Below are 27,616 nucleotides of genomic sequence, written 5' to 3'. Positions count from 1 at the left end.
TCCCCACTTGTGTTTATTATTGGTTATCTATTGTGACCATGGCTACCAGACTATAGCTTTTGCCTCGTGGCACCATAATGATGTCAGCTGGAGTCCAAAGAGTGATTTCCTGTTTTCCATTGTGTGTTAGATTTCAGGCAATGCATAACATATATTATTAACGTCATCTGTGAACATTTCTGCAAAAAAGCTTGTTGAATGGGAACTGCCAAACTCCAGCTTTGTTTTCCTCCATTGGATTATTCAATTGCCTTAATGTCGTCAGAGTTTTAAAGCTTTTTCATACAATATGCCTGTGAAGGGCAACACCAAAGGTACCTTCAGTATGTTATTTTTTCTCTAATAAAAATAATCTCAGCAAAATCATCCAAAACCTCTTGTTTCAAAGAATTATGCACAAAGCTGTTCTCATAAATTTCAGCCACCACTTCTGAAAGCTGTCTCAGCTGAGATGTGAAACAAGCAAGAATATTTCGATTAAAAAAAAACCCCAGACTGTCAAAAAGCAATGTGTTATCTAGGTTGGCATGTAGGAGGGAGCACTTTGCAACCACAGAATAAAAGTACACAGTGTGTGACTTTGCGAAATGATTGAAATGGCTGTCAGGTTTTTATGCTGCTACTTGCCTGGTCATCTGTGGAAAATAAAGAGTTGCCTCCTACATGACTACGCAGGTCCCAGCTTTGTTTAAGTGGAAGATTTGTTATTTCTTTATTTCTCCTTCTGTCTGAGGATGGGGTGTGCAAGCAGGTAGGCAAGCAATAGTGCAGATCCAATGGGATTGCATTGTTTGCCCACTCCCAATTGGACAATGATTGGACATTTGCCAAGTGTGTATAAATTATCATTCATCCATCCTCATGCAAGTGGCTCTTGCTACCCAACTGACTTTGGGGTCACACCAGATGCCAGAAGAGATGCTCCATTCTTCCCTGTCTAGTCCCAAATTATTCTAATCCTATTAGCGAGGCTTTTTGTTCCACCAGCATTGCATTGTCTGGTGTCCCGAAAAGTTTTGAGAATTTGCAAGGTTCTCTTCAATATAAATGTTTTTCACTTTTCAAAGTTCCTGTGTATTTAACACCTGTGATTTTTGCAAAAAAACCCCTCCAGTTTCTGGATGTGGACACCCACTCTCAACATATTTTGTAGTCGGGAGATCAGTTTGTGCAATCAAAAGTCAACTTCAGAACTGACATATGTGATTTCAGATGTTGATACCTCTTTATTGCTGTTCTTGTTTGTTAGAAAAGAGTCTGTGAGGGTATTTGAGGAGAAGCATCTGTCTCAGAATTACCTGTTCCAAGAATGTTTGAATTTTACATAGGATTTTTTTTTGTATTGTATTGTACGTATTGTATTTAATGTTTGAATTAGCAAGCCACTTCAAGGTTCTATTCATAAAAAATGCCTACTTTCCTAGTTCTGTAATTGACTGTGGTGTCTGGTGGAATTAGGATTTAAGCTTCCCTTCTCTAAATAGTTTTTGTGCCTTCAACATACCTCTGTTTTGAGCCTTTTAGATTTTAATGCACAGTGCTTTTATGAGACTGTACCACACTCTCCTGATGCTGGTCTATGATCTTAATAATCTTTTACTTGATTTAAGGGTTTAAGATGCACTCAAGCCAAGCAAAATATATAGGTAGAAAAAAGGTTGGGGAAGTGAGGTAGAACAATTCTAGTGTGATATTATTTTGCAGCAGCCTAGCTACAACTGTAGGTGCACCTGCTTACCTCTCCCTGACATACTCCAGTGGCCTTGAAAAAGCTTTGTTGTTAGCCTCAACTAATTTTGAAAGGTAGAGTCTTCCATAGTATGAGTTGCTTATGCCTAGTATTCAGTTGAATGGTTGTTCTTTGTGGTGACTGCTTCCTAACGATAAGATTGAGCCAACAGTATGCTGTTGTAGGTCAAATATTCCTGGCTTGGGCCTGTTGCCATTCACTTGTAGTTTTAAGTTGTCAAAGCTACTTGGCACTTCCTTGGTACCAGGAAGTGTGCCATGCATAATCCAAAGTGCACTGGACAAACTTTTCAACAGCAGCAACAGTTTTCTTAGCTTTCCATGAAATTGGTTCTCATCATTTTATAAGCATGCATTCATGCACACATACTTTGGCCTCTTGTATTTTCTTTTTGTGTATTATGTTTATGAGAAATGAAACTTTGGGTTGGTATTTGCTTTTAAGGTCGTTTTCCTCTACATTTTCAATGCTGCTGGCTAAATATTACAATTCTCATAATTCTTAAAATGTAAAACTTTTATTAACTAGTTACCTTTTTATGCTGTTTCTTGTAGAAGACAAATCAATTGTTTGGGGGGAGCAATTTGATATTGGAGCGGCTGAACTGGTTGGTCACCCCTGACATGAGCCCTCAGCCTCCCCTGGGCAAAACACAAAGCCATGATTAACATGGTTGCTCAACAGTCCAGCTAGTATACTGGAAGGCTGATCAAAGGATGTAAGTCCCCAATGTTGCTTTGGTTTCTAACAAGGGTAAAGACCCCAAAACTAGCCCCATGGACAGGAAAACAATCCCCAGATTGCTTGATTCCCAAGAAAAGTTCAAAATTCCCATCCAACACACAAAGTGCCAGTAGGTGGAACACCAAATCATAGCTCCCCCAATACTTGAAGGGGAACCTATTTAATTGACAACACCTGAAGCCAATTATCTGTAAGTTTGTATAAGGTAGGTGAAAAAAACCCCGAGAAAGGGAGGGGGATTCCTATTCACCCCCCTAAAGCAATTACGTCAAGCTAAGAAAGAAGGCAAGTGGGTGAGCCTAAGAATTTCAAAGAGAAAGATCTGGATGCATGGCTGACTTAAGTAGTCTGCACAAGACATGCCCCCTCACCCCATAGTTACCAGCAAAAATGGTTCCTGCCCATCCCTGTATGCCAGCAAATTGATTTGCACCACCTCCACTGGGGAAAATGTACAAAGTGTGTTTGACTTAAATGAACTTGAAATTAGAAATTGTTCAGTTATTCTCACTTGACTGGATATAACAAAAGTAGATGAGCACTTAAATTTGTTTGCTAGTCCCAAGTAGAGTAGACAGAGGCGGCCCTAGGTAATTTTGGGGGGGGGGGGTAGGCGATCCAAATCTTGGTCCCCCCCCAAATTTGGCACCCCCCCCACAAACCAATACCTGAGGCTGAGAGCTGGAGAACGGCCAAATGAGGGAGGCCAGGCTCCAGAAAGGCCTAGCTGTTCTAGAGAGACCTTGCAAGACCTTGCAAGGTCTCCCTAGAACAGCTAGGCCTTCCTGGAGCCTGGCCTTCCTTGTTCAGTCGTTTGGTGAGCGATGGTCTCCGGCAGTGGCGGCGGTGGTGGCGGGGACCATCGCTTGCCAAACAGCCGAACGAGGAAGGCCAGGCTCTTCTTGCGAGGTCTCCCGAGAAGAGCTAGGCCTTCCTGGAAAGCTCGCTCGCTGCCGAGCGAGGCCTTCCTGTTTGGCAGCGAGAGAGCCGATGGTCCCCGCTGGGGGGGCGCCTTGACGGCGGCCCCGGGGACCATGCGCTCCAAGCGAGGCGTAATTGGCCTCCATGTTGGACCAACCCTGAGAGTAGATCCACTGAATCAATTGTGAGTAATAAATCAACATATTTGTAAATCTCATACATTCAACAGATATATTCTTATTGGGACTAGAAATTGGATTTAGGGCATTCTGTTACCAAAGATGATTCAGATTTTTTGAACCTATAACCAATTTTATGGCTTTCCTACACTGTCATATAGGTTGCTAAATCAATGTCAATGATGGAGGTGGTGTATGCCCACTGTCATCTGTTGTGACAATAATTATCAAACAAAGAACTATTGATGCACAATTGACTGTGAAGGTCAGAATTAACACTTTTAGGTAAATGTAAGCTCTTTATAACATTCACTTCAACTTTTCCAGGAGCTAACTGCTAGGCTTGGAAGATACATCCCAAGTCCAGCACTATGCACAGCCATCTTTCACTAAATAGGGAAGTGTATATCTCAGAAAATAAAATTTGCAGTTGTGCTTCTCTTACAAAACTAGGTCCTTTTGATGAAGAAGTATAAAGGAACTCACAGGCATTCATAAGCATGGAAATGTAAAGGAACCCTATTGTGTTAATTTTAGTTGCTTTATTCTAATGATTATTGTGCCTTAAATGCTGACAGCTAAGCTTTACTAAGCAGTAGGATCCTTCTTTATTTTATGCATTGAAGTGCCAAGAGATACCCAATAATTTGTGAAGTATCTAGAGGAAAAACTACCCCTGCTGCTTATCAGATTTTTGAAAGTAATCAACATTTGGAATTTGTGAACGTAATTCTCAGAGTCTTGGAAGTAGGTAGAGCAAGAAACAAATTAATTGCAGGAACAGACACAGTAAGCACATATTTATAACAAGGACTCAGCTATCAGAAAACTTTCTAAAAATTTCCCCAAAGTATTATGATTCATCAATATATGATTAATTCCCTTTCCCTCTGATTTCATAACTGAAAGACAGCAGAATTAGACATTGGAATCTTTTATATTTTATATTATGTTAATTTTTATATTTTTGTGAAATAGTTAATTTTAATGTATTGCTTTATTTTGGCTGTAAGAAAATGACAAGCAAATAATTCTAATTTATATAATATATGTAGTAGAAGTTCAGTAATAAATTCAGTTTTTTTTTCATGTCAGGAGCAACTGGAGTTGCTTCTGGAGTGAGAGAATTGGCTGTATGCAAGGACATTGCCCAGGGGATGACCGGATGTTTTGATGTTTTACCATCCTTGTGGGAGGCTTCTCTCATGTCCCCGCATGGAACTGGAGCTGATAGAGGGAGCTCATCCGCACTCTCCCCGGGTGGGATTCAAACCTGGCAGCCTTCAGGTCAGCAACCCAACCTTCAGGTCACAAGGCTTTTATCCCCTAAGCCATCATTTAGTTGATAGTTCAAGTCCTGTTTCCAGTTCATGCTTTAGCCAAAGTTCGTGGGTTTTTTGGATTCTTGTTCATGTTTTGATTCTTGCTTCCCTGGATTTATGCTCATGTTTTGACTTTTGTATTCTTGTACTTTTTGGGTCATTTTAATTATTGCTTTTGAAGTGTTTCACTTTTCATCAGCTTGGTTGGGCTTGTTACTTATAGACTACCTTTTCTAATTACATGTTGGATTTGCCTTTCTTATCCCTTTGGGTGATTTTCCCTTTTATATGTACTTTCTTCAATAAACTATTTAATTACTGCTTTTGGAGTACTGGTTGGTGCTAAAGGCAAGGTGAACTCTGACTTAGGTGCAACAGAAATTGCTGATGGATATCTATTGTTACAGGGGGTAGTGTATTCTACCTTGCGGATTTAAGATACATAGGTGTCTAATATAATATGTGAGGTTATAAATATATTTTACCTCTTTTCCAAAAACAGTATAATGTGCACTTTTTAAAATCCAGAGTTCTTTAATAAAGTGTAATGCACATTACAATGTACATTGTATAATGACAGATAATGCAATCTTCCACTCCAATATCTGCAGGGCCATGGATTCCCTATACCTGTAGGGAATCCATGGCCCAGCAGATATTGGAGTGGAATTCCTCATCTTCCTTCAGGTTTGGATGTGGCCAAGAGAGTTGTAGTCCATACACAACAAAAAGTATGATTCTATTGAGTTCAACAGAACCAGGGCTGTAGTCAAGGGGGGGGGGGTGTTAGGGGTTCAACCCCCCCCCCCCAATTTTTTCAAGTTTTAATAAAAACCTGGTTTACTCATGAATTTTAACTGATTAACCAAATCCCCATGAGGGTCCACTGAAATTTATCTTTCTTGATTGTCCACTGGAGTTTATCGATGGAGCCTGATTTCTAAATTATTTTGCGTTATGGAACTACTCTTCATGATTCTCTTTGAAAAAGTTTCAACCCCCCCCCCCCGAAACATTTTTCTGACTATGGCTCTGAATAAAACAAACTGATAAAGGTATGGAGAAGGCAGAGGCCTGAATCTATTTATGCAATTGATATTTTTCATAGGTATTTATCATGTTATGATTTGTGAGCTGATATACTTTCATTCATGCAAATAGCCATGAATGAAAAAATATGTGGAAAGTGCCTCTTTGTATCTCCAATACTGCAGGAAGAGAATTTGATTAGAAACAGACCGGCATCAAAACAGCTCCATACAGATGGTAATTACTAATGATAGTGAATGACAGGTGAATTGAAACATGACACTGATTTGTAAGCAGGTGGTCAAATGGTATGCAATGATGGCCCAGTTTACTGCACGAGAGTCTCCCATTTATATAGTGTATGAGGAAAATCCTGTAAAATAAAACTGATGCAAACCTGAGGAAAGTAGGCAAGAAACATCTTAATTCCAGAGTTCGATTTTCACACAGTTGGGTAAAAATGGCTCTTGATTTTGGAATAATTCTGAATAGCCGTGGAATAGGAAAAAAAAAACAGTTAAGAAAGCGGATGTATGACCTGTTCTAATTCTGAGAAATTGTCATGAACATAACAATTAAGTTATTGAGTTCTGAGACAGAAAAAAAATAAGTCAATTTATTGCAAAAGATATTATGCCAGTAAAAGAATCTAGAAATATACAAAACATTATATTAGATTAATACATTTCATTAGGAAAGGAATCTGTACGGAAGTCTTCTAGAACTCTGACAATGGGTAAGAAGAATAGGTATTTATTGTACTAAGCAGTACATAAACCTTTTATTATGAACCTAGAAGACTGAATATTTTATTCTTAGTTTTCTTCATTCATGATTCACTCACCTCTGTAGGAGGAGAGTAATTTCAAGTACAGAAGTTTCAGAATATACAATATGTGCTGTACAGTATTTTACAAACATTCTCTCTTAAATATCTTGCTGTGGTTTAGTCGATTTTTGGCAGCACAACATTCCATTCCAAATGTATAGTAGACTGTCATCATATATAGGATTGTCTGCTTTCCTAGAATAGTTTTACAACCTGTATATGAAAATGTAATCTAATTCACAATATTGAAAGTAAAAGCTAATGTGAACTATTCTTCAGTTTCCTTGTGATCTATCAAAGGATTAAATAAAATTGAGCATGTTATCTTTATAATCAAAGAACATATCTTTGTGTGTCTATCTTCTCTTTGCTTTAATTCCAAGGGCCTTCTTTTAGAATAAATCATAACTTCTTTAGAATAAATAATTTGATGTTATGGATAATGCCTTTTCAAAAAATGCTAATACCAAAATGGAATCTCAGTCATTGAGTGTTTTCCAGGATTATCGTTCATAATAAAATATTTAATTCTAATTGGAAAATGATATAACTGGAAAATTATCACATGCTAGGTTTGTAATAGCATTTCTCAAACTTTGAATCCATGTTCTATTTTGACATTTATGTTGTCTCCCAGATTTAATTATTTAGGAGGGAAACTTCTGGAATGTGAAAAATGTTAGATGTACTTTGATATAATCAATATAGAATTGTTATAAAGTAGTTTCTGGAGGAAATGAAGGCATAAAATGTAATTCAAACTCAGAATCTGGCAGCTTCAAAAATTCCAAATGAAACTAACAAAACAAAGAACAAGTTCTCTTATAATTTCATTATGCTCAAATTATATTCAGGTGAAAGGATGGCTAAATAAGTGTATCAGATAGAGAAGGAAAGCCAGTGTTCAATTCATTTTAATGGCCTGCGTCATTAAGTTTTAAAATAATTTAATTTTGTAAAACCAATTTAGTTGATCTTGAAACCGCTTGTTAGAGAGTTGTTTTTTTCTAGATCAAGATTGTTGGGTTTTTTTGCAGTTTAAAATAAGGTCATTCTTTGACCACAACCAGCATTTCCTTGCATTAAATGTTTATGCTCTGTTTCCAAGTCATGGTGACGAATGGACTTTATTCCTGAAAATTCTGGCTCTTTTCTCCGTTTCTGTTTGTAATAATGGTAAAAACCTCAGTTGCCAAAACCCAGGAAGTGTAAAGGGGAATCAGCACATGTGACTAATACAGAACCATGGAAATGTATAGTCCATTTGCAATGTTTCAACCACAGGCATAACTTCAGTTGCTAGTCCTCAATGGAGCAGAACTCCAGTTGCAATTTCCGAATGGAGCTTCATTATATCTACTCTCTTTGGGATGAGCAATTTAATTTATGCTGCAGTTTGGCTATAAAATATAGACCAGCTGTTAGAGTTCCAAAACCAGTATTAAGGTTTTCAGATCCACCAGAAGCATTTCCTTTTCTTTGTCTTTTTCCTTAATTCCTGTTTCTCAGTGACTGGGTGATCAGATGGTTGCCTTTGCAAAGTTGTCGCTGGAGGGATCTCTTCAACTTGATCCAGTGTTTTCAGAACTTGGTGGAATCTTCCTTCTTGTTGTCTGAAGTCATGTTCAACACTGCAGAAGAAGGAAAGAGGATATTAGTGAACTATTATTCAGTGCATATTTCAGTATATAATTATATTTGGCTCAAATCTTGAAATGCTGGAATCCATCTATTCTGGCAACTGAAATGGCAATTTTGCATTACTTCACCGACTGAATTGGATTTCAAATAGAAACCTTTCCCCATAATTTAGATGGCACATTTTGATCCCACCCATTTGTGCCAAACCCAATTAATATAGGTTGAAGAAAGAATCTCAAAAAGATGTCTAGTTCATATTATCTCAGCTGGAGGCTATACTCATTTTAAACATCTCATTCCAATAGCAAAGGATGCAAAGTTTTTGGATTTCTAGTTGCCTTTCTCTGTGCTTAAAAATGTTCTGGTTAATCTGACATATTAAAGCTGCCAGTTGCAAAGAGGCAAATAATTATGCAGTAAAACATCTGAGAAAAATGTAAAAATAAATGTCTTGACATTTATCTTGTATATGGTTTATTCAGAGTTAATCAGTGGTAGAGAGGTTGCTAATAGGTTTTTTATTGAACTGTGAAGGAAGCAATCACAGTGCTTATGCTTACATAAAATACAAGTGAATTATTATTATTTTTAAAACAGCAGTATGGTTTTTTTTGTACTTGCTACTTGTTTCCAAATAGATCAAACTGTAGTAAAACAAGCTGTCAGGGCTTTCTCTTTTCTTTTTTTAAAAATAAAATAAAATCTGATTTCTATCAGAATGCTCAGTGTGGCTGGTTATAATAAGAAATCCAAACACAAAACCCCAAGAGGAATTCAACTTGATTAAATAAAAAATTGGATTGTTTAGTCATATATGTTTGGATTAATAAAGTCATCAAATGAATTGAGATGTTTGAAATATTTATAAAGCAAGATACATTTTTTAAAAATTCTGCACATGCGCTACCCAGTAAACATCATCTTAGGAAAAAAAAATTCCTAGTTGAGAACTTAAGGGGATAGAAGGAGCTTTCCATTTGCCTTATGCATAATTAATCAGAGGAGTAGTGATTTAAGGAACCATTTGTTTATGTCTGAGGCTATTTAATTGTGTTGTGTTGCTATAACAGGACATGAAACAGAAAATAAGAAATACAATCTTTCCTGTGGCAGCTGTGTTTCATGAGATTACAGATTATTTTACCTCCTTCAGCATCTCAAAATATGGTATATATTGAGTTTGTGTGTATATTCAAATACATATAAATGCAGTCAACCAATTTAAAACAAATGACTCACTAAACATATGTTTTAATTGTTTGACAGCCCTGCTAGCAGAGGTTGTTGCATAGCTGATAATTCAGTTGTCTTTTATTTGGTTAGTTATACCATTGGAATTGGAATTTCTGTTTAATTCTTTCATCATTGAGGTTATCGGTTTCATGGAAATCTTACAAAGCTGACTTTACTTTAGAGCAGAACTTTCAACACAAGAGGAGATGCATACAAGGGACTCTTGTAATACACTGCAGGAAATATAGCACTCTCATGAAGGTAGGGAGGCAGCTGACTCAGCAGTGACTTCTGTTCAGCCTCCCTCAACATCTGTCTCTCTCATTCTCTTTAAATTAACAATGCAGAGTAGACTATGCAATTTGGCTACATTCATTTCCAAGAGGGAAGGATGTAGCATAGAGCTGTAGCACAAAGACAAGATTCCCCCAGCGCACATGTATATACAGACAGTAGAAAAGCAAATGGAACTGAAAGTTAAATCTAACTTCAATACTCACATTGGGACACTGTCTTCCATGGAAGGCGTGAAATTATTTGAGGTGGGGAGTGCTGGCCATAACTCTGACTTTCAGTAGAAAAAAATGTCAAAGACACTCAAGTGGAATCACTGCTGTTTTGGAGCATCTTCTTCTCCCTCTCCAAATTTAAAAGGTAGCAGGTGGATTGGCTGGCAGGAGGACAGATGTTCCAAAGTATGAGTCAGTTCAGAAGAGTAGTTCTCAACCTGTGGGTCCCCAGGTGTTTTGGCCTACAACTCCCAGAAATCCCAGACAGTTTACCAGCTGTTAGGATTTCTGGGAGTTGAAGGCCAAAACATCTAGTGGTCCACAGGTTGAGAACCACTGGTCTAGATAATGCCTTTATTTACCCTACAATGATACTACTATTCACAGAAATCTGATTATGAGATTCATTATAGTATTGATTCAACAATGTCCTAGAATCTCTTCACACGTACCCTTTTTTGGTGGCAGCTGGATTTTTAGGGTTCAGCCATGGAACCCAATAGCTCCCATCACATCCCAGATAACTACTTACATGGTGGCTCCATGGCTGAAGTGCCATGGCAAAAATGGCAGTGGTGGACAACAACAGGCTCCCCGTCTTTCCATAAGGAAAGATGGGTTGAGCCGCTGAAAAAGGGCTTCCCTGCATGTGATGAGGTAGGGGGAATCCACAATAAAATGAGGCATGGGGCGACAGATCCCTACGTCCCCTGTGTGACTGCCGCCAGGATGAGGTGATCAATAAGTCTCCTAATGTGGCACTATGTCTGAAAAGACCCCTATACAGAAATAATAATTATAGAATAATTCCTTCTACAATGCATTTAGCTTTTTAATGCATTGATACAGTATCTGTATCCCTGAACATACTGTGGAAACAGGAAGCAATGGCTAATAGTGAATCTTAATGAAATGAACAACTGTTGCTGGTTGTTGCCATAGAGTCTCACTGAAAGAGAAAATTTCTACAGAGAAATCTTCTCTAGGAATTTTCTTGGTCTTCCAACAAGACTATGGTAACTTCTGATTGAAGTGTATCATAGACTCTCCTAAAAGACCTCAAAGATTCCTAATGATTGCACATTTTTTCAGATGCAGGTAGGTGAAACTGCAAGTGCTTGTCCCATATATGCACACACATGCACACACTTGTATGAGACAAATTTGAATTGTTCCCTGTTACAATTTTCATGTGAATACAGGCAGTCCCTGAGTTACAAACATCTGACTTACAAACGACTAATAGTTAAGAACAGGGGTGAGACAACAGGAAATGAGAGAAATCTACCCCTCAGAAGGGAAATCCACTCCTGAAAAGGTGTCTCCACTGAAGCTGAAAGGTGAAGTAGTAGTTTATGGAATAAGATTATAGAAGGAGTTGTGTTTTAGAATGTATTTGTGTAGGGGTTTGATGCAGAAAAATAGCACTAGGACAGGACAGATCAGGTGAAGATAAATGACTTGTCTTTGCCACTGGCCCATTTCACCATCATATTATTTAGAGCGAGCTATATATCTATATATATATAAAAGAGTGATGGCATCAGGGCAGTGGACAAAACAACAAAACTACAGGCCCCCCAACCTCGAAATTTGACAAAACAACCCATCATCCATGGCTCTAGGTTGATACAACAAAAAGAAAAGAAAAATAAAGTCCTAATTACATAGAGAGGAATAATCGTTTTTATCCAATTGCTGCCAGTTTGAAGGCTAAGCTCCGCCCACTTGGTCTCCTAGCAACCTACTCAGCCCAGGGGACAGGCACAGTTAGGCCTCACTTAGGCCTTTTCCACAGATTATCAGATTTTAACTGGATTATATAGCAGTGTAGGCTCAAGGCCCTTTCACACAGCTATATGTGAATCTTATATTATCTGCTTTGAACTGGATTATCTTGACTCCACACTGCCATATAATCCACTTCAGTGTGCATTTTATCCAGCTGTGTAGAAGGGGCCTCATATAATCCAGTTCTAAACAGATAATATATACAATATACAGTAGAGTCTCACTTATCCAACATAAACAGGCTGGTAGAACGTTGGATAAGTGAATATGTTGGATAATAAGAAGGGATTCAGGTAAAACCAATTAAACATCAAATTAGGTCATCATTATACACCTTAAGCACCAAAACATCATGTTATACAAAAAATTTGACAGAAAAAGTAGTTCCATGTGCAGTAATGCTATGTAGTAATTACTGTATTTACAAATTTACCACCAAAATATCACAATGAATTTAAAACACTGACTACAAAAACATTGACTACTAAAAGGCAGACTGTGTTGGATAATCCAGAACATTGTATAATCGAATGTTGGATAAGTGAGATTCTACTGTGATATGAAATAACTACTGTGATAGAATAATACAGAACAATATAATTTCTAAAACCAGGACAGTAAATAAAGAACAACATTCTGAAAGCAGGGAAATTGGGAATTCCACAAAGGAAACAATCAGGGCCAGCTAACATCTCCCAAGAAATGATTCTTCCAGAAAAGAAGCTGAGAAGGGAGTGAAGCAGTGTGTTTTACCAAAGTCATTATTATTACTATTATTATTATTATTATTATTATTATTATTATTATTATTATTGTGTTGCTATGAACTGTGAAAATGAATATAATCTGGCTCCAACTATTCAAAAACACTAAAATCTGAATATATAAAAATTACTGTGGTATAATAAAACAGAACAATACAATCTCTAAAATCAGAACACTACATAAAGAACAACACTCTGAAAACAGGGGAATTCCACACAGGAACAATCAGGGCCAGCTAACACCTCCCAACAAAGTATTCCCATCACCAAAGTCTGGCAAATCGTCTGTTTTCTGAGGGCCACAGACAGTAGAAGCACATAAAATATCGCAAACAACACCACTCTGAAAACAAGGGAATTCAGACAGGAAACAATCAGGGCCAGCTAATACCTCCCAACAAAAAATTCACTCAGGGAGGAAACAGCCAGGCTTTAAAGCTGCAAGGCCATTACATGCTAATCATTTTCCCTAATTGCAGCATTCATACTTGCCTCCAACAGGAAAAAAAAGAAAGAAATATTGTATATTCACAACCTTTAGGAAATAATATCCCGATTGCGCAGCGTTTTAAAGCGCTGAGCTGCTGAACTTCTGGACCGAAAGGCCACAGCTTTGAATTGCGGAAGCGGAGAGAGCCCCCACTGTTAGCCCCAGCTTCTGCCAACCCAGAAGTTCGAAAACATGCAAATGAGAGTAGATGAATAGGTACCGCTCCGGCGGGAAGGTAACGGCGCTCCATGCAGTCATGCCAGCCACATGACCTTGGAGGAGTCTACGGACAATGCCAGCTCTTTGGCTTAGAAATGGAGATGAGCACCAGTCCCCAGAGTCAGACGCGACTGGACTTAATGTCAGGGGAAAACCTTTACCCTTTACCTTAACTACCACCAATTCCTCAATATTTTATTTCCCATACCACCAGACTTTGCCACAGCAACGCTAGTTTATTTTAAAACAGTTTCTCAATCCCTTATGGGTTTGTCCCCCAGACATCTTTAGATAATACATGTGCCACTGCTGAATCAACGAGCAGAGAATAAAATGAGGCAATGTGTTTTGAATGAGTCTTTCTTCAATTGAGCTACTTCGGTAAAGATATTATACACACTTGTACAATAATATTCACTTATCACATTCACATTCATGTGGGATGTGATGCAAAATGTTCTTGATAGCATGAAAGGCTCTTCTGGAGTCATGAATTATAATAGCCTATCCGCCCAATGTGTTCATAAGTCACAAGCATTTTGCCTGCTTATTGAAACCTTTCAGACGAGATTTCTGAAAGAAGAAGTTATTAATTGCAGACAGAAGTTATTAATTGCAGAAATGACATTGCACCTGGAATTCAGAAAGCTGGTGCTAGATGGTGCAGTAGATAATCAATATGCAACCAGATGGCTTTCAATAATCAGTATGTATCGGATGGTCCAGTACAAGTAATCCTCCAGAAGTGGCTTCTGAGGAATTGTGTCAGAATACTTAATTAAAGAATAAGCTTTGAGTTTGGATTCCAGTAGTCACATTCAGACTGTATTAATACTCTTAACATGCTTTTTTAAAAAATGATTATTTATATTACTAAGGTTTCTGGTGTGCTTGGCCTACAGCTGGAAACAAACTACAAATGGTACCTGTCAGTATCAACTTACACAGAACTTCTTACAGAAAGAGGCAACCCTTTCATAATATACAATGAACCATTTATCTCTTGGGAAATATGCACAGACATAAATAAACTACCTCTGTGTTTTCCTGTCCCACTGTCTGGCATGCATGATTAATAATAATAATAAATAAGAGTTGAAACAGCTTGCCTGTCTATCACAGAAACATTTTTAAACAAAATGTAACATGACAGTTTGGAGAAGGAAAAGCTAAGTGTCTCAGATCTCTTAACAGAGCACTTAGGTGAAGATTCAGAGCAAATTGACATGCTTCTGACGCTGTCAGAAGTATTGTTGTACCATTTCAGGTTTCTTAACATATAGTAATCCAAGTATTGTGTGTAGCTTTCCACCATATAGCTATATTTTCAGCTCAAATTTAGCTTTTAGTGAATTGACTATGTTATATTTATTCGTATATATCATAAAGTACAGTTATTAAAAAATAGTAATAAGTCTTACATCTCTGAAAGACAGAACAATAGAGGGGGCTTTCCTCTCCCATGATTCTTCATATTTCTTACAATTATTTCAGTAAAATACATTAACAATCACAGAAATGAGAAGCAGCCAGTAGGTACAAAAGATGCAACTCCAATTGATGTCTCAGGAAATAAAATAGCAATGTCTTAAAAGGCTGAGAGAAGCAAAACACAATAATCCTCTTGATGCTGAAAAGATACCATGGGCATCAGTTGAGCTCCCCTAAGAAAAGTACAGTAGAGTCTCACTTATCCAACACTTGCTTATCCAACATTCTGGATTATCCAACGCATTTTTGTAGTCAATGTTTTCAATACCTCGTGATATTTTGGTGCTAAATTCGTAAATACAGTAATTACTACATAGCATTACTGTGTATTGAACTACTTTTTCTGTCAAATTTGTTGTATAACATGATGTTTTGGTGCTTAATTTGTAAAATCATAACCTAATCTGATGTTTAATAGGCCTTTCCTTAATCCCTCCTTATTATTCAACATATTCGCTTATCCAACATTCTGCCGGCCCGTTTATGTTGGATAAGTGAGACTCTACTGTATTCAGTGCTGGGGAGCAACCATAAAAAAGGCCTCTCTCATGACCACCCTCAAAATGGAACCATAGTAAATTATTTTAAAGCAGCAATAAATATGGTAACTTGGATAGATTTATGACAATCTGGTATTATGAAGATCTGGTATAAAATAGGTTTGGATTCATCACGTTTAAATGAAGGTGGTTCAGTACTGGGCTGTTAAATCCATTATAATGGAGGTTTTTCTGATTTTAGGTCTAAAATTTAACTCAATTTAGATGGTTCCCCCCCTTATTTAAAAAGCCATATGCAAGAATAGCTACACAATAGTAACTTGTTACAAATATTATCAGAGCAAAATAAATGATGAAAATGTTTTCTTTTTCTATATTTGTTTTGTTTTTTAAAGAAAAGTGATGTTATAATACAAATACTATGGGTATACATCAGGTATGGGCAAACACTGGCCCAGGGCTGATGCAGCACCTTGGACCCTTAATTCAGGCCCTCGCTTTTCTCAACATCCTATCTTTCCTTCCTCCTTTCCTCTCTCCTTTTCTTCCTTACCTCTCTTTCTCTCCCTCCCTCCCCTTCTTTCCTTTCCACCCTTTTGTTCTTCCTTCCCTCTTTTCTCCCTCCTTCTCCCCCTCTCTTTCTCTTTCCTTCCTTCCTTCCTTCCTTCCTTCCTTCCTTCCTTCCTTCCTTCCTTCCTTCCTTCCTTCCCTTCCCTTCCCTTCCCTTCCCTCCCTCCCTCCCTCCCTTCCTTCCTTCCTTTCCACCCTTCCTTCTCTTTTTCCTTCCTCCTGAGGGATGTTTACCTGGGAGAAGAGAAGGTAGAGAGGAAACAGGAGAACCATGTTTCAAGATTTGAAAGGGTGTCCCATTGAGGAGGGGGGGGGCTGACTTTCTGCTGCTCTAGAGACCAGGGCATGAGCGAGCAATGGATTCAAATGGCAGGGAAAGATATTTGGCTGAAAAGATTAGGAAGAACTTCCTGAGAGTAAGAGCTGTTGGAGAGTGGTATAGGCTGCCTCGAAGTGTGGTGGAGTCTCCTTCTCTGGAGGATTTTCTGCAGAGACTGTCTATCGAGAGTGCTTTGATTGTGCCTTCTTGCATGGCAGGGAGTTGGATTGGATGGCCCTTGGGGGTCTCTTCTAGCTCTAGGATTATATATCAGGAGCAGGCAATACAGGGTCTAATGGATACACTTTTTCTCTCCCATTCACCATCTCATCCTGACCACGAACAACCCTTTTGGGATCCAAAAGTTTCCCATCTTTCCTTCACTTTCTGCTTCCAAAAGAGAAGAGGAAGAGAAGGATACCTACTCTACTCCAGCCCATGCGGCCCCCAAGTTAGAAAGTTTGCCCATGTCTGGTATACAATTACATGTTGATTTATGTTCAGGAGGCTTGTGCTACTGCATTACTATATTTACTCAAATCTAACATTCACCTTTTGTGGCTAAATTAACTTGCCAAAATCAGGGTGCGCATTAGATTCGCATAATAGGGCAATCTTAGTGCTGAACAAAAGCAATAGGGGAGGCTGCTTCATGAACACCTGGAGCTTCTATTTGTCATCTGTAATTTAAGTGTCATAGCTCAATGCTATATAATTCTAGTAGTTTAACGAGCCATCCTCACTCTTTGGCAGAAAAGGCTCAAGGCCTTGTAAAGGTACAGCCCCCATGACTCCATAGCATGTAACTAAGGCAGTTAAAGTGGATTCATTATGCAGCATAAATGTACTCAAAAAATCATAGAATAATAGAACTGTAGAGTTGGAAGAGATCTCATGGGCCATCCAGTCCAACCCCCTGCCAAGAAGGAGGAAAATTGCATTCAAGGCATCCCTGACAGATGGCCAACCAGCCTGTGTTTAAAAGGCCCCAAAGAAGGAGCAGAGGGTTCCACTGGGGCAGAGGGTTCCACTGCTGAACAGCTCTCACAGTGAGGAAGTTCTTACTAATGTTTAAGTGGAATCTCCTTTCCTGTAGTTTGAAGCCATTGCTCTGCATCCTGGTCTCAAGGGCAGCAGAAAAAGAGCCTACTCCCTCCTCTCTATGACATATTTATACATGGCTATCATGTCTCTTCTCAGCCTTCTGTTCTGTAGGCTAAATATGCACAGCTCTTTAATCCACTCCTCATAGGGCTTGTTCTCCAGACCGTTGATCATTTTAGTTGCCTTCCTCTGGACACATTCTTCCTTCAATTGTGGTGCCCAGAATAGGACACAGTATTCCAGGTGTGGTCTGACCAAGGCAGAATAGAGGTGTAGCATGACTTCCCTGGATCTAGACACTATACACCTATTTATGCAGGCCAAAATCCCACTGGCTTTTTAAGCTGCTGCATGACATTGTTGGCTCATGTTTATACATGGCTATCATGTCTCCAATCAGCCTTCTCTTCTGCAAGCTAAACATGCCCAGCTCTTTAAACTGCTCCTCATAGGGCTTGTTCTCCAGACCCTTGATCATTTTAGTTGCCCTCCTCTGGACACATTCCAGCTTGTCAACATCTCCCTTCAATTGCGGTGCCCAGAATTGGACACAGTATTCCAGGTGTGGTCTGACCAAGGCAGAATAAAGGGGTAGCATGACTTCCCTGGATCTAAACACTATACTCCTATTGATGCAGGCCAAAATCCCATTGGCTTTTTTAGCTGCCGCATGACATTGTTGGCTAATGTTTAACTTGTTGTCCACGAGGACTCCAAGGTCTTTTTCATGCATACTGCTATCAAACCAGGCATCCCCCATTCTGTATAAACTCCAAAAAGATGTGTTTTTTTTGGTCCTAACACAATTGTTTTTAAAGAAGGAATTTTAAGCAGGTAGAAACTGCAATGGGCATATTGCAGAGTGCACCTTTTGGTGCTGCAGATCACATTTTGCCAGCAAATCCTTTTTTTTAATTATTTCAGTGTTGTAAAAATGGAGGTGTGCATTAGATTTGATGGTGTATTAGACTCAGGTAACGGTGCTCCATGCAGTCATGCCAGCCACATGACCTTGGAGGTGTCTACGGACAACGCCAGCTCTTTGGCTTAGAAATGGAGATGAGCACCAACCCGCAGAGTCAGTCATGACTGGACTTAACTTCAGGGGAAACCTTTACCTTTTACCCTAATGTCGGTGGACAGGAAAAGATATTTAAAGATGAGCTTAAAGCTAACCTCAAAAACTATGGCATAGACACTGAGAACTGGGAAGCCCTGGCCCTTGAGCGCTCTAGCTGGAGGTCAGCTGTGCAGTGGAATTCGAAGAGGAATGAATGGAGGGTGAAAGGGAGAAACATGCCAAGAGGAAAGTGTGTCAAGCCAACACTGACCGGTACCCGCCTTCCACCTGGAAATAGATGCCCTCACAATGGAAGAACGTGCGGGTCAAGAATAGGATTCCACAGTCACCTACGTACCCATCGCCAAGACGCTACACTTGTAAGGCCAACATACTCAGACAACGAGGGATCACCGAAGTAAGACTCGAGTAAATGCGGGTAATCTCAGTTGTGTCTTTGCTTCTGATATTCTGAAGAGAATAATAAAAATAAACTAGTGGTCGTACTGTCTTTGCTCTTAATGTGATTCAGTTTCTTTTTAAAAATGGAGGAATAACTTATTGGAAGCCACAATTGAATGTGACACTTTCAAATAAATAGGCTTAGATCACAGTCTAACAATGCAACCCTGTCTTGACTATATGAATAATGATTAGTCACAACCCTCTTTTTCGCAGTGCTCTTTCAGCAGAACCCATTTCTGCCATCTAAGCTTAGAGATCTGCTTGCAAAACTCCTCTGCTGATTAAGACCTGCCTCCCAAAGAGCCAAACAAGAACACAAGATAAGTCAAGATAGATTTAAGCACTGCTAGTTGTAACCTTTGTTTAGTCCAGAGACAGTTTCAGTGTGACCACAAAGCTCCCCCCACCCCAGGTACAGAATTATTTTAATTTCAAGCATATCAACTGGAAAGGGTTTAAGCTTAGCACATCTGCAGATAGCTTCATGTCAGCTCAGATGGCCCATCTTGGTCAGTTAGAATTACACTCTAAGGCAACAGTCCCATTCCCTTCTACCTAAGAATAAACCAATTGAATTGAATAAACTTTCTTTGAGAGGAGCTTCACGGGCCCTGGTGTTTCAGGATCCAAGCCTAAGACCTAGGGATGGCCCTGGTGATGTTATCCTTAAAAATAATACCGCAAACATCTGCCACTGTTACTCATTAATACTTCTACTAACAACAACAACAACAACAACAACAACAACAGATGTTTAACATATGAGAAAATATTTCTGTAGTTGGAAATTTAAATTTCCTAAGCTTAAATGCACACACCCCACCCACATTTTGCCAACTGTATTTTAACACCAATTCAAAATACATTATCAGCTTGTGCAGTTATAGTCCTGAGGCAGAATCATAGAATCATAGAATCATCGCATCCAAAGCACCCCGACAGAGGGCCATCCAGCCTCTGCTTAAAAGCCTCCAAAGAAAGAGCCTTCACCACACTCCGCAGCAGAGAGTTCTATTGCCAAACAGCTCTCACAGTGAGGAAGTTCTTCCTAATCACATTTTAGGTGGAATCTCCTTTTCACAAGTTTAAAGCCATTGTTCCGCATCCAGGGCAGCAAAAAACAAACTTGCTCCCTCCTCCCTATGACTTCCCCTCACATATTTATACATGGCTAATGGCTATGATGTCTCCTCTCAGCCTTCTCTTCTGCAGGCTAAACATGCCCAGTTCTTTAAGTCACTCCTCATAGGGCTTGTTTGCAGACCCATGATCGTTTTAGTCGCCTTCCTCTGGACGCCTTCCAGCTTGTCAACATCTCCCTTTAGTTGCGGTGCCCAGAACTGGACACAGAATTCCAGGTGTGGTTTGACCAAGTCAGAATAGAGGGGGAGCATGACATCCCTGGATCTAGACACTATACTCCTATTTATGCAGGCCAAAATCCCATTGGCATTTTTAGATGCCACATCACATTGTTGGCTCATGTTTAACTTGTCGAGCCCAGTGTCCCCCATTCTGTATCTTTGCGTTTTATTTTTAATGCCTAAGTGGAGTACAGTATCTTGCATTTGTCCCTGTTGAACCACATTTTTTTAGTTTCAGCCCATCTCTCTAATCTGTTAAGAATGTTTTGAATTATGTTCCTGTCTTCTGGAGTATTAGCTATCCCCAATTTGGTGTTGGCTGCAGAGATGGGCCTCAGGCATTTAAAAAGGCCAACAGAGAAAGTAGAGTGGGTTGTTGCTTCTTTTAGATTCTCCTGGTACAAACTAAGCTCTCACTTTTTGTTACTCTACTCACAGAAAGTGATAAGGATTAACAATACTGTCCTGTGGATAAGTCAGCAAATTTTGTGGCCTGGTTTTTGACTAGAATTTGTAGAATTATACATTAATCCAAGGTGAAAGCAATATAGAGATATGCTATCAATTGTTATTTTTCATGGTTGTTATACTGTCCATGATTAGAGTCTACATGCTTCAGAAAATCAGTTTTAAGAAGATAATGGGAAGAGCTTGCTATTGCTTCATGGCCAACATTTGAACTTCTCTGGTGCAGGATATGCCTCCAGTCTCATCCAACAGGGCTTTTCTTATGCTGCTTCACTTTTGCAGTGTAAAAGTAGTATGAGGACAAATTTAATTCATAAATGTGCTTCATCTCTCAGAAATATAGAAAATCGTGATATAGTTTTCCACCTTGAAGTAGTTAAAACATACTTGTAATCAGGGCTGTAGCCCTGAAAAATTTCAGGTTAAAAAAAAACTTGGTTTACTCATGAATTTTAACTGGTTAACCAATTCCCCATGCTAAGTCTATGAGACGCAAAAAAATCAAGAATCCCTCCAGAACTACAAGCACTATCTCAAGCAAATGTTGACAGGCCTGTAGCAGGGGAGGGGAGGGGGGTAGGGGTTCAACCCCCCCCCCCCCGAAATTTTCAAACCCCCCCCTCCATTTTTTTCTAGCTACGGCCCTGCTTGTAATCACTGGAAAGTTTTACACTTTTTATTTTCATGTTTTATTTCCTTTCATCTGAAATCATGGCCCTTTCCTTCAATATGTTTACACAGCTAATGTAATTTGAACTCAGCTGATGATAAAATACATGCACATACAAACAATTTCTTAATTAAAAATATGCCCAAGCCCACTTTTCTGCTTCCCTCAGATCTTACATTTAGCATTCTTAACAATTCTTACTTGCTGCCCCTCTGAAGCTGAGATAATTAGATGGCAAATTCTCCGTTATGTTTATAGTAAGCATAATTGCAAGTCTTAAGGGTATATTCTTTCCCCTCTCATTAATGTGATTCAGAAGCAAAATATTCTCCATTTTTGTTTCTATGGAAACATTGACCCTTGTAATTTCAAAGTGGTATACAGAGAATTTGGTTGGATGAATCATGTTAATATCAACTGGAGTAAAATAATGCAAGGTCATTTCACACAATTTTTATAAGTTTTAGAAACTTGCTACCTCATCACACACGGGGAAATTGGCCCTTTGCTCTTCTTCAGGTGCGGAGCCTGTCCAGCTCCATCACACATTGCAAGCTGTGGCACCACCACATTGATGGCTGAAGTGGCAAGGAAGCATCACAAGATGTCCTCGCCAACAGCGATAGGCAACTTGTCTTTTAGGTAGCTCCAATGGAGCTACCCATAGTTTTGGCCCTTTCCCCCTATTTGATGGGTTAAAGGGCAATGTGGCAATGTGCGTTGCCACCCTTTACCCTGTCTGATGGGGGCGGGGACAGGGCACCAACATGCCTTGTCCCAATGTCCCCATGTGATGGGGGAAGGAGAGAGGGCACATGAGTCACCATGTGGTGCCACACATGCCTTCCGTTTCACTAGAACATCAACATGATGAAGTCCATAGTATTTTCCATGGAGTTGAGCTCACTTATAGTAAGCATGTACAGGGAATCGCTTCAGAGTAGACATGTATGGGGTAGCTTGTTATGTGTCTTCAACTCATTTCTGATTTATGGTGAGCCTATCATGGGAAGTTCTTTACAAGAGTTTTTTTTTGGGGGGGGTGGGAGATGCCTTTGCTTTCCTCCAAGGCTGAGAGAGTGTGACTTGCCCAGGATCACCCAGTAGGTTTCCATGGCTGAGAGTGCATTTATAAGGGCAGGAAATCCTGGACTTGGTACAAAGCACTTCAGACCAATCACAGATACTCATGTGTGGTTTACATGGCTCTGCTTCCAAAACATGTCAGTGATGTGAGCACAGTCCTCACTGTCTAGTTAGGCCAAACCTAGCTCATCCTTATCTTTGTCACCATTTATTGCCATTGCATCCCTTCCTTTCCCTTCTTCCCTCTCTGACTTGTGTGGCACTTGTGCTAACAATGGCAAAGTCAGTGAGCAATGGCTTGGAGCTCTGAAGCTCCTTGGCCACCACTATAGTGACAAAGGTAAGTGCTATCCCCCTATCTCAGCACTGCAGATCATGGTGAAAGTGGGATGGCTGCTCAGGAGAAGCTTCAGAGCTTTCCCCAATTTTATCTAATGTGGGGCATAAGTATTATGGATGAGATGGCTCTGTGTATCATGTGGATACAATGAAAGCAATCCTCCACCAGATCTCCAGAGTCCTAGTCCAATACTCAAACACTATATCAGACTGGTTCTAAGATGGTACTTATGAACAAAATGCACATTGACACATAAACGGTTGTTTATTGTATAACTTCAAATGATGATTGAGTTATTTTCCCAACAACATCACATTATTTGGACTCAGTACTCTGTGCTTCATATTTCAAGGGCAGAGAACTGTCAAATTTACAATTTGTAAGCTGCTGAGAGTTTTTGGACCCCATCACATGGAGGTCCTTAAGCCGGGAGACAGCAGGGGTATCCATGGGGCAGTGTTGCGAATCAATCAGGCAGCTGGGTAAATCCTCAGGTGGCGCCTCGCATCGCCCCCTTGCCACCCCACACTGAAATCTGTCTGGCCCCAGCTTGCTCCTGCGCTGTCCCCAGCTTGTCCTAGGAGAACCTGGGTTGTAGTCACCCGTATTTTCAGGACTGGTGCTTAGTATGCTGCCGAGATACAGCATGCACAGAGCCCTGCATCATGTGATGGGCTCTGCTGGGCTCCATCCTGCCTGTGTCTTGGCAGCATCCTAGGATGGGGCTGAAAACCCAAGTGATGAGGTCCTTCGTTACTGAAGAGCAAAATATAAATACTGTAAATGAATGAATAAACAAACAATAAACAGAATTACTTTCTCAAGCCTAAACTAATCTCTGAACAAAGTTTTCTTAAATCTGAATTACCGCTCTTAATTAATTCATACTGGTGCCATAACATATTTACTTTAGTTGTTTTATAAACTGATCTGTATCTGGAGTGATTCTTAGGCGATCCCTCATAGTTCGAGGATGATGGTCCTCCATTTCTTGGAAGACACCTGTGCGTGATTTTTTTAAATGTGTGGAGGTCAGTGCAAGGCCAGTCAACACACAGTCTTCACAGAGTGAGGTCCCAGCAGTGGTGTGATTAACACAACGAGAGTGGCTTCTCAGTCTGTTGCAGCCTTCTTCCTCCTTCACAGCCGTTGTAATATGTACCATGTTATCTTCCGCCTACTCTGCCGTTGAGGTCTTTGGGTCTTCGGATTGTTCTTGGTCTGGATCCTCCCCTGTGGCCACTCCTGGGAGTGTGTGAGTACCGTGGTTGTGCCCGCAGTTTCATTGGAACACGCAAGCCTCCTCACCACGTCAAGGTGACAATCCATCGAAGGGAGTGATTCACTTTTGTGGCATATACATGGTGAATATCCTTATCAAAATGCTTGAGAACAAAAACAATTTAGAAATTTAGAATATTTCAGATTTTAGAATATCAGATAAGAGGTGCTCAACATGTATAAGGTTAGAGAAGGGATCCCAAAAAATTCTGCTCATCTCCTTCCATGATCAAGGGATCTTTGAACCATTCACTTTAAAAAAAGACTACACACATCCGTTGTAATCCCCTATAGCTAATTGTGTCTGTAGGGAGCCTTTCTACTATATAACTTTTCCCTTGGGCAGTTTGGTCCAAGCATTGTTAACTAGTTGTGCTTACAATCTACTTCCTCACATTATGTGTGTGTTTATCCACTGTATCTTTATTAAGCACAATGATTAAAGGTAAGGTAGTCAGCATCTGTTATGCAGATCTGCATTTTAAGATTGCCTATCAGAGCTCTTTCTTCTGAAAACAAGAAGCAGCATTCTTTGACTGAGATCCCACATGGCCAGGAATAGCATAAGAGTAGATCATGCAGACCTCTGTTATGGCTCCCCTGTCACCACAACCAGGACTCATTGTTGTGCTACATCAGCCCCCCCCCCCCCCCAAATAACAATTCCATTGCCGGTTGAGAATGTGGAGACAGGGAAATGCCTTGTTGAGTTGTTATAGCCAAATTGAAAATTGAGGACATATCTCCTCTCCACCAGGAATGGAATCACATTTGTCAGAAGCTGTCACAGTGGCAGTGACACAGTGCATTGATAGAAGGGAGTTTTGGACATCATAGAGGAAATTATTTTATAGTGTAAGGTGGACTTATATTTGTGTGTGTATATATCATTAACACAGGGGGAACAAGGTGCATCCCTTAGGCAGTTTATGACCCTCTAGGGTGAAAATTATTTTCTTCCAAAATGCTATTTTAGCCTAATGATATTTAGGCTGCATAAGAGGCTTTTCTACAGGGTACAAAGGGTGTTTGGATCCCCCTGCCCCCCTAAAATCCCCCAGAATACCTTATGGTGGCTCAGGAAAACTCAAAATAATGCCCCTTGTTCCCTAGAGGTAGGAAGCATTTGTGGACACCATTGATTTTTGTGTGTGTGTGTGTGTGTAGGAGCAGTTGCAGCAAAGCCATAATCCTTCACATTATCCTGGAGGGCTACTGCAGCCCTCTAGTCTCCCACAATTGATCACTCCTGCTCTTAGAGCATGCTGGCCTATATTTGGTTATTGCTTGAGCCCTGAGACCAGCAGGTTCATCATTTTATGTCACCAAATACCTGCTGTCAGGGTTTCTGTGCCATAACATGTTCATTTCCTCCAACAACCATTTAAGTATATAATTTAAAATGAACTTTAATGCTGTCAAGCTATCTTAGTGACCTGAAGCCTAATGAGAAGAAGCAGTAAAAATTGTTTGGGAAGGCAGTGGGTGGTAGGGAGCAGATAATTAAAATCACAGGGAGCCTAAGATGTGAAGAAAGCATTGTAATGAGAGTTGCTTTGTGCCCTAGAACATTTTCATGCAGCATTGGGAGATGAAATGTGCTGGGTTAGCTTTCAATAACTAAAAGAGTAAAAAAGTTTAATCAACAATGAGCATAAGTAGGGCTACCACTTTTCAGCACTGAAGCCAAATAGCATGGCAGAGAGTTCAAAGGATAAATTCAATGATATCTCTCCTCTAGCCATAGCTATGATAGATAGTTCATGGAATGGTATGACAGAGGACTGGAGTGAAGTGGAAATAATAGGGGGAAATTGGTTGGCATTTAGGGAATTTTTGAGGGAACCAGCTAGCTAAGAGGAGACTTGTAATATATCAATTACAACATATAACTGCCATCAAGTTGACTTGATGGCAATTAACAACATCCATATCATTGCCAGGAGAGAAAAGTTACTAAGTAATACTTGAGTAGGAAAGCTTCATGTTTCTGGGCTGGACATCCCATGTTAAAGGGGCCAGATTTCTCTTCTCTTTCTAGGAAGAACTAGAAACCAGGTGAAAAATGGATTCTTTGACCAAAAAAGTCAGAGTGGCCAGAAATAATTGTGAAGATCAGATATCCATCCTGTGAGAGAGATTATATACACGTTACATTACCTTGGGCTAAATAATTTCTTGAACGGATCTAGACACGACTTCTGTTGTAGTAATATCTCATTTTCTCAATACAATAGCATACAAGGATTTGGACTATGAAGGAGAGCCATTCCATCTGAGATCATTTGCCCATTATGATAGCATGAAATGAAGCTTAATTGATGTCACAGTCATTTATTTTTAATGATAGTGTACACAAAACAAATATAAATAAATATGTTATAATTTCTGTGAAATGCATGATACCATTCCCCACTCCTTTGGCCATGCCATTTTTTGAATTGCAGTCTAAATATAAAAACCCACCTTTTCAGAGTCTACTGCTGTGCCACTAAAAATCTGATTAGTAACGTAGCCTCACTTTTAGTGCCTAACAGCTTAGACATTGTTGGGGTATGGAGTTGTCAGCCTGTTATGTCTGTAACATTTTATTAACAAAAGATTCCTGCCAAAAAATGTCATGATTAATATATTCTTTCATAGAATCATAGAATAGTAGAGTTGGAAGAGACCTCAAGGGCCATCTAGTCCAACCCCCCGCTAAGAAGCAGGAAATCGCATTCAAAGCACCCCCGACAGATAGCCATCCAGCCTCTGCTTAAAAGCCTCCAAAGAAGGAGCCTCCACCACGGCCCGGGGGAGAGAGTTCCACTGCCGAACAGCCCTCACAGTGAGGAAGTTCTTCCTGATGTTCAGGTGGAATCTCCTTTCCTGTAGTTTGAAGCCATTGTTCCGTGTCCTAGTCTGCAGGGCAGCAGAAAATAAGCTTGCTTATTTTATTACTCTTTTGCCTTTATTAGAAGTTTAGTGCCTGTTATTTTCATTCTAAACATTGCCTTTTAACATTTAGTTATTTTGATTATTCTGTTTAAAATGTTTAATTAAAACCAATAGTTTTATTTGTAACAATTTGTAAAATTTCAATCATATTGCACTAAACCCAAATGTTGTATGGGAAGAAACCCATTTGTGGAACCCCTACTGATATCAGAATGATGTGTCTTAAGCGGTGAATTAAGCAGGAGACATCTTGGAATAGCAGATCTCACACAACAGTTGGATCAAATTCTTCATTTTGTCAATTCTATTGGTGATATACGTGTGTGTAGTGTTTCACAGTCTGTGTTCCACACTGTGATACTATGTCTGGAAAGAGCTATAAATTTAATAAATAGCTTTTCTATTTCTAAAGCAGAAGTGAATAACTTTGACCCCTCTGCCATTTTGGCAAGTAGTTCCCACCAGAACTTGCTAGTATAATCAATAATGAGAGATTATGGGACCTGTAGTCCAAATGCATCCAGAAGACCACCATGG

General features: G+C 39.6%; 2 protein-coding genes across 7 annotated transcripts in view; one reads left to right on the top strand and one right to left on the bottom strand.

The window, feature by feature from the left end:
- dock2 (dedicator of cytokinesis 2) overlaps positions 1 to 27,616 on the top strand; it is a 377,601-nt gene that overhangs the window by 131,180 nt on the left and 218,805 nt on the right. The gene's annotated exons all lie outside the window — the stretch shown is intronic.
- The window catches only part of insyn2b (inhibitory synaptic factor family member 2B), a 113,951-nt gene continuing 92,882 nt past the window's right edge, over positions 6,548 to 27,616 (bottom strand). For 4 of the 6 annotated variants that reach the window (XM_062970469.1, XM_062970470.1, XM_008104630.3 and 1 more), the window contains one exon: positions 6,548 to 8,405. In XM_062970469.1, the coding sequence (XP_062826539.1) occupies positions 8,356 to 8,405 (50 nt within the window). In that variant the 3' untranslated portion in view covers positions 6,548 to 8,355. Of the gene's footprint in view, positions 8,406 to 10,148; positions 10,319 to 16,148; positions 18,937 to 27,616 lie in introns of those variants that run through there. The other 2 variants (XR_010002825.1, XM_062970471.1) reach the window with 2 other exon arrangements.

This window comes from Anolis carolinensis, chromosome 2 (assembly GCF_035594765.1).
Source record: "Anolis carolinensis isolate JA03-04 chromosome 2, rAnoCar3.1.pri, whole genome shotgun sequence".
NCBI classification, from domain to species: Eukaryota; Metazoa; Chordata; class Lepidosauria; order Squamata; family Dactyloidae; genus Anolis; species Anolis carolinensis.
This window is presented reverse-complemented; position numbering and strand designations above follow the sequence as displayed.